Genomic DNA, 10000 nt, shown 5'->3' with positions numbered 1-10000 from the left:
AGTCCTTGGGCTGAACATGCAAGAAATAGCAACCGAATTTCATTTAAATCACACCCTATCATATAAAGGAAATCACACATTGGACTATGTTTCCCGACATGTCTCTTAAGTGTCATTTACAGTCACTTTAACTATTCTGTTTTATCTTCGGTAAATACGGCAACAGGTATACTTTGCTGATGAGATTGTAATAACATCGAAACATATTTCCTTAAAGATGAGATGGTCATGATTGGGATGATTTTGATCATATGTCTTGTTGATAAGGGCTGACATCAACTCAAACAGCAACCACATTTGTAACAACAACAAAAACAGCTACATGTAACATCTCATAACAAATGAGGATCAAAAAATAATTTGAAACGCATTAATAATAATGGAATAACGGGGCCTGCTAGAAATAGCAGCCAAATAATGTCCTTCATATCACAACTGAGATTAGTTCCCTCTGGAATGCCTATGACCATAGGCCAGCTCGATCATGACTGGCCTACGGTTAAATAACAACACATGTAAGAAATTTAAATATTTTTGTCTTTATTTTGCAGATTATGGTTATTTCGACATAAATAATCCTGACAATCAGGATGAGAAAAGTCCCAAAACTGAAGTGAATCCGAATTATTTCTTCAGTTACATTATTATCAAACCAAGTGAGTTGTTTTCTGTTTCTTCCTCCTATTCCTTTTCCTCCTCCTCCTCCTCATCATCATCATCATCATCATCTTCCCTACTCCATATCTTTCCTCCTCTTCTTCTCATCTCCCTCTCTCTCCTCCATTATTCACAAAGCAGCCCCTCTGATCCAGTCAGCAATCTCCCTTTTAATATCTCGAAATTAATGCAGACAGCCATTAAAAAAGACGACACGAAACAGTTTAAATTTCCCCCGCCCCTCTCTCTTTCTTTCTCTTCTTTCCTTAATGACCATTCCCACAGTTTCTATACAGCCAGATCCAATAGTAGTCCAAATACCTGCGTCACCCACTAGTGGACTTTTGGCTGAAAGGAATTTAGTGAAAGCAACGTTGTCGAACCAACATTCGCGAAGCTTCCAACCCTACCTAACATGTGAATCCTCTTCTAACCCTACCTAACATGTGAATCCTCTTCCAACCCTACCTAACATGTGAAACCTCTTCCAACCCTACCTAACATGTGAATCCTCTTCCAACCCTACATAACATGTGAATCCTCTTCTAACCCTACCTAACATGTGAATCCTCTTCTAAGCCTACCTAACATGTGAATCCTATTCCAACCCTACCTAACATGTGAATCCTCTTCCAACCCTACCTAACATGTGAATCCTCTTCCAACCCTACCTAACATGTGAATCCTCTTCCAACCCTACCTAACATGTGAATCCTCTTCCAACCCTACCTAACATGTGAATCCTCTTCCAACCCTACCTAACATGTGAAACCTCTTCCAACCCTACCTAACATGTGAATCCTCTTCCAAACTACCTAACATGTGAATCCTCTTCTAACCCTACCTAACATGTGAATCCTCTTCTAACCCTACCTAACATGTGAATCCTCTTCCAACCCTACCTAACATGTGAATCCTCTTCCAACACTACCTAACATGTGAATCCTCTTCCAACCCTACCTAACATGTGAAACCTCTTCCAACCCTACCTAACATGTGAATCCTCTTCCAAACTACCTAACATGTGAATCCTCTTCTAACCCTACCTAACATGTGAATCCTCTTCCAACCCTACCTCACATGTGAATCCTCTTCCAACCCTACCTAACATGTGAATCCTCTTCCAACCCTACCTAACATGTAAATCCTCTTCCAACCCTACCTAACATGTGAATCCTCTTCCAACCCTACCTAACATGTGAATCCTCTTCCAACCCTACCTAACATGTAAATCCTCTTCCAACCCTACCTAACATGTGAATCCTCTTCCAACCTACCTAACATGTGAAACCTCTTCCAACCCTACCTAACATGTGAAACCTCTTCCAACCCTACCTAACATGTGAATCCTCTTCCAACCCTACCTAACATGTGAATCCACTTCCAACCCTACCTAACATGTGAATCCTCTTCCAACCCTACCTAACATGTGAAACCTCTTCCAACCCTACCTAACATGTGAAACCTCTTCCAACCTACCTAACATGTGAATCCTCTTCTAACCCTACCTAACATGTGAATCCTCTTCCAACCCTACCTAACATGTGAAACCTCTTCCAACCCTACCTAACATGTGAAACCTCTTCCAACACTACCTAACATGTGAATCCTCTTCCAACCCTACCTAACATGTGAATCCACTTCCAACCCTACCTAACATGTGAATCCTCTTCCAACCCTACCTAACATGTGAATCCTCTTCCAACCCTACCTAACATGTGAAACCTCTTCCAACCCTACCTAACATGTGAATCCTCTTCCAACACTACCTAACATGTGAATCCTCTTCCAACCCTACCTAACATGTGAATCCACTTCCAACCCTACCTCACATGTGAATCCTCTTCCAACCCTACCTAACATGTGAATCCTCTTCTAACCCTACCTAACATGTGAATCCACTTCCAACCCTACCTAACATGTGAATCCTCTTCCAACCCTACCTAACATGTGAAACCTCTTCCAACCCTACCTAACATGTGAAACCTCTTCCAACACTACCTAACATGTGAATCCTCTTCCAACCCTACCTAACATGTGAAACCTCTTCCAACACTACCTAACATGTGAATCCTCTTCCAACCCTACCTAACATGTGAATCCTCTTCCAACCCTACCTAACATGTGAAACCTCTTCCAACACTACCTAACATGTGAATCCTCTTCCAACCCTACCTAACATGTGAATCCACTTCCAACCCTACCTAACATGTGAATCGTCTTCCAAACTACCTAACATGTGAATCCTCTTCTAACCCTACCTAACATGTGAAACCTCTTCCAACCCTACCTAACATGTGAATCCTCTTCCAACCCTACCTAACATGTGAATCCTCTTCCAACCCTACCTAACATGTGAATCCTCTTCCAACCCTACCTAACATGTGAAACCTCTTCCAACCCTACCTAACATGTGAATCCTCTTCCAAACTACCTAACATGTGAATCCTCTTCTAACCCTACCTAACATGTGAATCCTCTTCTAACCCTACCTAACATGTGAATCCTCTTCCAACCCTACCTAACATGTGAATCCTCTTCCAACACTACCTAACATGTGAATCCTCTTCCAAACCTACCTAACATGTGAAACCTCTTCCAACCCTACCTAACATGTGAATCCTCTTCCAAACTACCTAACATGTGAATCCTCTTCTAACCCTACCTAACATGTGAATCCTCTTCCAACCCTACCTCACATGTGAATCCTCTTCCAACCCTACCTAACATGTGAATCCTCTTCCAACCCTACCTAACATGTAAATCCTCTTCCAACCCTACCTAACATGTGAATCCTCTTCCACCCTACCTAACATGTGAATCCTCTTCCAACCCTACCTAACATGTAATCCTCTTCCAACCCTACCTAACATGTGAATCCTCTTCCAACCTACCTAACATGTGAAACCTCTTCCAACCCTACCTAACATGTGAAACCTCTTCCAACCCTACCTAACATGTGAATCCTCTTCCAACCCTACCTAACATGTGAATCCACTTCCAACCCTACCTAACTTGTGAATCCTCTTCCAACCCTACCTAACATGTGAAACCTCTTCCAACCCTACCTAACATGTGAAACCTCTTCCAACCTACCTAACATGTGAATCCTCTTCTAACCCTACCTAACATGTGAATCCTCTTCCAACCCTACCTAACATGTGAAACCTCTTCCAACCCTACCTAACATGTGAAACCTCTTCCAACACTACCTAACATGTGAATCCTCTTCCAACCCTACCTAACATGTGAATCCACTTCCAACCCTACCTAACATGTGAATCCTCTTCCAACCCTACCTAACATGTGAATCCTCTTCCAACCCTACCTAACATGTGAAACCTCTTCCAACCCTACCTAACATGTGAAACCTCTTCCAACTCTACCTAACATGTGAATCCTCTTCCAACCCTACCTACATGTGAATCCACTTCCAACCCTACCTCACATGTGAATCTCTTCCAACCCTACCTAACATGTGAATCCTTTCTAACCCTACCTAACATGTGAATCCACTTCCAACCTACCTAACATGTGAATCCTCTTCCAACCTACCTAACATGTGAAACCTCTTCCAACCCTACCTAACATGTGAAACCTCTTCCAACACTACCTAACATGTGAATCCTCTTCCAACCCTACCTAACATGTGAACCTCTTCCAACACTACCTAACATGTGAATCCTCTTCCAACCCTACCTAAATGTGAATCCTCTTCCAACCCTACCTAACATGTGAAACCTCTTCCAACACTACCTAACATGTGAATCCTCTTCCAAACCTACCTAACATGTGAATCCACTTCCAACCCTACCTAACATGTGAATCGTCTTCCAAACTACCTAACATGTGAATCCTCTTCTAACCCTACCTAACATGTGAAACCTCTTCCAACCCTACCTAACATGTCAATCCTCTTCCAACCCTACCTAACATGTGAATCCTCTTCTAACCCTACCTAACATGTGAATCCTCTTCCAATCTACCTAACATGTGAATCCTCTTCCAACCCTACCTAACATGTGAATCCTCTTCCAACCCTACCTAACATGTGAATCCTCTTCCAACCTACCTAACATGTGAATCCTCTTCTAACCCTCCCTAACATGTGAATCCTCTTCCAAACTACCTAACATGTGAATCCTCTTCTAACCCTACCTAACATGTGAAACCTCTTCCAACCCTACCTAACATGTGAATCCTCTTCCAACCCTACCTAACATGTGAATCCACTTCTAACCCTACCTAACATGTGAATCCTCTACCAACCTACCTAACATGTGAATCCTCTTCTAACCCTACCTAACATGTGAAACCTCTTCCAACCCTACCTAACATGTGAAACCTCTTCCAACCCTACCTAACATGTGAATCCTCTTCTTGCCCTACCTAACATGTGAATCCTCTTCCAACCTACCTAACATGTGAATCCTCTTCTAACCCTACCTAACATGTGAATCCTCTTCCAACCCTACCTAACATGTGAATCCTCTTTTGGCACTTCCTGCCAATGGTTTCTCTTCATTTAGTATCAAAAGCTTCCACTCAGATCGGACGGTTACTGCGTGTGTCGAGTGAGCTCTTTCTTTCCCTCAATCCATCAACTCTCGCAAGCCCCAAGGGTTCGACCTTTCATCCCCAGTTTCTTCTTTCCGAACAACAATAACTTGCTGCCATATCCAACAACGCCTACTCTAACACAGGTGACACTTACCCTTTGTTCCTTCCTAACATTATTCAGCCATACATTATCCACTTGCAGCCTAGACACCAGGGCCGGCCCTACTGTTGCTGGCACCCCGGGCAAGCTGAATTTCGGCATGTACAAGCTGACGGTCGTGGATATTTCCTTGTCTTTGTTACGCCCTCCTAGGCGCCCACCTAGCAGAAGGCGCCCGAGAGACTGCCCGAGTTGTCGGTTCCTTGAGCCGGCGAGCTGGCAGAAACGTTAGCACGCCGGGCGATATGCGTAGCCGTATTTCGTCTGCCGTTACGTTTTGAGTTCAAATTCCGCCGAGGTCGACTTTGCCTTTCATCCTTTCGGGGTCGATTAAATAAGTACCAGTTACGCACTGGGGTCGACATAATCGACTTAATCCGTTTGTCTGTCCTTGTTCGTCCCCTCTCTGTTTAGCCCCTTGTGGGTAATAAAGAAACAGATAAAGTAAGCGTTAAGCTAAATTATGTGATTATCAAAAAACCGTAGTGATGAGTGAAGTGTCGTTATCGTAATAGTTTATTAATTCTTGTTTGAGGGACAACCTAGAATTTTAATTAGTTAAGTAATTGAATAGAGTGTTATGGAGAGTGAGGACGATCTACGGTTATACGGGAATAACTTTGAGAATATTTCGTTATTACTAAACCTCATTAGCTAAATATAGTCTATCCTGAATTGCCAGATCTAAGAATGATGAAAGACGATAAAAGTTTTAGTACATGTACACTGAATGGCATGGTAACTTACAAGAAGGACATGGGGAGCATACGTAGGGACGCTTGCTGCATGAATAACACATACTAAAGTTGGCGTTGATATATTTCAAGAAATTTTAGAGACACTAAATGATCTCCAGTTCTTGCCTTGCATTCCGTGGATAAAACAAAAAAAAATATTGTGTCCCAACAAACCGCTAATTAATGTGGTATATTTGTTAGCATGCGCATGCGCACAGTCACACACAATAACAATGACTATTCCTCTTGCAGATGTGTTGCAGGCTGGCATGAAGTACAAAATATCCGTCATTGCAAGTAGTAGCGCATCTGGAATGGGTGCGATCGAATTTAAGATGCCAGCCGGTGTAACGTCTTGTTTACTGCAAGTACCAGATACGTACGAATATCTTGAAACGGTGAGTAGAACAAATCTAATTTCAGAACAGATGAAATTATAAAACCCTCCTTTTACATTCCAAGTTCAAATCTCGCCAGGCCAATTTTTTTTCAATTTTCATGCTATAAGTCTACATAAACTATATACCAGCTACGTTCTAAGGCCCGTATAATCAGCTGTTCCTTCTCACAAAATTTATGGTCTCGTGTCCATATTAAAAATCAATAATATTGTTACTGGGGTGGGCTTAATATGTTTCTCTGTTTAAGATTATCATCTGGCTCGCCTATTTCTTCAGTGAAGTCTTCCGCTTTTGTAAGCAGTTGGATCATTCTCTGTAATGCGAATAACTTGATATCTTGATAAACTGCTCAACACAACTCCTTTCCTTGCGAAGGTAGAAGTTGTTAACCAGCGAACGTCCTACTGCCAGGTAGGAACCCAATGCTGAGAGTAATGCCCCAACCAGCCCACAAAGAAGCCTCTACACTTGCGGTTACCATCTTGGAGTCTGATGAATCCTGGTGTCCACAAAAGGAGAACTCGGGGTTCATGAGCTGCGCTGAAAATTTTAAACGTTTGCAGTGCAAAATATGTGTCCATAAATTAGCTTTACAATTAAAAACATCAGAACACTTTCTCATGGGCTGCATTCGTTACACGTAACCTGGTGTGTTATCCTTTCTAAAAGTAATTTATGAACATCTTATATAATTACTCAGTAACATAATTATTCATTTGTTTCAATTAAGAGATGAAACTAGGAAAAACAAGTTTAGAAAATTACTATTTTTAAATCGCACAACGAGAGATATTCAGCAACAGTTCTTTTGAGTAAAGATTGTTTGCCAACGTAAGATGGCAGTCCTGGTTTAGGGCGAATGTTGCTGTAATTTAGCCCCTCCGAAGTACTGTTGTTGAATATCTCTCGTTGTGAGATTTAAAAATACTAGTTTTCTAATTTATAGATCAGTGACTAGTTGTCACTTTGAAAACTATATATTTCGAACGGGAATTTGGAAGCGTCACCTCTAGCTGAACAATTATCCTGTGCTGATGAAGGGAAATGACCCGGAAATTGCGATACACAGATATTGTTTTGAGCTGAGTGGGGGTGCTAGATTCCCTTGTGCGAAAATATAAGGACACAGACTGTGTCGTATAGGCAGCTGGAGACGATGTCCCCTGTGGCTAAATTACAGCAACATTCGTCATAAACCAGGACTGCCATGTTATGTTAGGAAACAATCTTTACTCCAAAAACAAGTTTGTTGTTAATTGTCAAAATCGGGTTACTGAGTTGACAGACTTTCAAAATCCTGAGGTCTGTTGGAAAGTTAATTTAAATAAGAGGGATTCTTAGTAGTGAAAAGGGTGGAAATCAATGTTCTGCACAGCCGCTCCACTTGCTAAGCCAGAAATAAATAGCTACCAAATATCCTCCAGATGATATCCTGCAGCATTATATAAGGACAGAACACATTCAACAACGTAATCAAAAGGCCTTGTGATATTTCATTATAACTCTTTATGCCTGTACTTTAGATCAAATGTCACCAAAATCGTATCAAAGGCATCCCAGCCTTGACTATTTCATCTTTCTAGGCACATGTAAGACTAAATTATCTGTGTTCTTCCCTTACTTATGACAGTAGGAAATAGTAGGGATGAAATTGTTGGGTGGCCGCGGAGAAGCTTGAAGATCTCGTATTTTACACTGAGTGAAATGAAAGATGTTACGTTCATATTTTTCCAAATGGAATTGAAAACCAGAGTAAAAAGGATTAGATACAATGGGAGATTGAAATCGTGTTGCTGTATTCCCTTGATATGAACTTCTATAATGATCTACAGCACTTGGAGTCTGAGGAATCCTGGGGTCCACAAAAGGAGAACTCGGGGTCCAAGGGCTGCGTTGAAAATTATAAACGTCTGCAGTGCGAAATATGTGTCCATAAATTAGCTTTACAATTAAAAACATCAGAATGCTTCCTCGTGGGGCTGCATTGGTTACACATAACCTGGTGAGTTATCCTTTCTAAAAGTAATTTATGAACATCTTATATAATTACTCAGTAACATAATTATTCATTTGTTTCAATTAAGAGTCACATTACGTTTTGTTGTGTGACGAAAGCAACCCAGAAGAGACCACTCCTCTCTAAGTGCAAGCAGGAGAAATAAGTAAAATGATTCAACCAGGTACGGAGACTGCAGTCCATATTCAGCCTATTGTGAGTTTACTGCCACAGTACCAAGCCTACTCCTTGCATTGATTTCTGCTGGCGTTCACCGACGTCACCTACATTCACTTCAATGATTTATAAATAATGAATGTTTAACATCGTTGTAAATGTTTTGCTGAAAAAAGCAAAAGCAATACGTTGAACCTGTCTAGTTCAAAGTTGATTAATTTTTAAAGAAAACCACCGAGTGCAACTCACCTGCTATTCATCTCAATTTGGGGCAAACTGATATATCACTAGCACCCTTATTATTTAATGGTTTGGACTGAAGGAAAACGATGTTGCCAGGCATTAGTAAACCTTTCAAGTCCAGGTGAGATCGAGCAGTCAGTTTCTTTTGAACAGTTGCTCGAATATAAGCGACGACATTTCAGAGGGTTAAGGATCTGAGAAGGGATTTCAAGAAGCGTTTAGTACAAAGACTGTGTTGGGGACACAATATGAGTAGCGGGAGGAGACACGAATAAAGAATTTCCAAATGGAGATGGCAGAATTCACTGGTGGCAGGGGAAAAAGACAAAGATCGAAGACAGATCTGTTGACCAGAAGTTAGTAGGTATTGGTGCCGGGAATTCCATGCCAGTCAGTTAGGTTTCCTTTATTACGCTGGCAAAGATATCTGTGGTTGAAGCGTGGTTGGAATCCCAGCATCCTCATGCCAGATGTGCCAACACTACCCCATTGCGTGTCTCAGTGGGGCTTTGTAAAGGTTAACAGTTGTTGGAAGACGTATTATCTGCTCCTACAGATAAAGACCAACTGGGGATGTACGATCAGCAGGAGAAAGGGTTTATAACAGAGAGAATTTATAACAAACCTTGCAGTTTTAGTTGTTTGTTGGTCATGTCATCCCAATTATTACATTTTCATAACATAGCAAAGACCTTACAAGCCGAAAACCGTCGGACCCACCAGTTGGATAATACATGAGTCATATACTGTTACAAAACAGTTACACGCGGTGTCGATAGATAATCCTAATCTGCATAGCTATGCATGGGTGTCACTTCGGGAAAAGGCAGTAGGTGCAGGCCTACAAAGAAATTTGCTTCCTAACCACATGGTTCCGTGTTCAATCTCACTACTTGGCAAAGGTCACCTTGGGAAAAGATCTACTATCGCCTCGATCCGACCAAAGCTATATGAGTGGATTTGGTGGACGGAAAGAAACCCGTCGTATATAGTTGTGTGTGTGTGTGTGTGTGTGTTGTGTGTGTGTGTGTGTGTGTTTTGGTGTGTTTGTGTTGTGTCGCGCGCACGC

General features: G+C 41.6%; 1 protein-coding gene across 1 annotated transcript in view; it reads left to right on the top strand.

The window, feature by feature from the left end:
* Positions 1 to 8098, top strand: part of LOC115214509 (serine-rich adhesin for platelets-like) — a 98205-nt gene extending 90107 nt beyond the window's left edge. Inside the window, exons 18-20 of the mRNA XM_036504416.1 lie at positions 552 to 656; positions 6367 to 6512; positions 8039 to 8098. Of these exons, the coding sequence (XP_036360309.1) occupies positions 552 to 656; positions 6367 to 6512; positions 8039 to 8098 (311 nt within the window). The remainder of the gene's footprint in view (positions 1 to 551; positions 657 to 6366; positions 6513 to 8038) is intronic.
* Positions 8099 to 10000: the final 1902 nt, after the last annotated feature.

This window comes from Octopus sinensis, linkage group LG7, assembly GCF_006345805.1.
Source record: "Octopus sinensis linkage group LG7, ASM634580v1, whole genome shotgun sequence".
NCBI classification, from domain to species: domain Eukaryota; kingdom Metazoa; phylum Mollusca; class Cephalopoda; order Octopoda; family Octopodidae; genus Octopus; species Octopus sinensis.
This window is presented reverse-complemented; position numbering and strand designations above follow the sequence as displayed.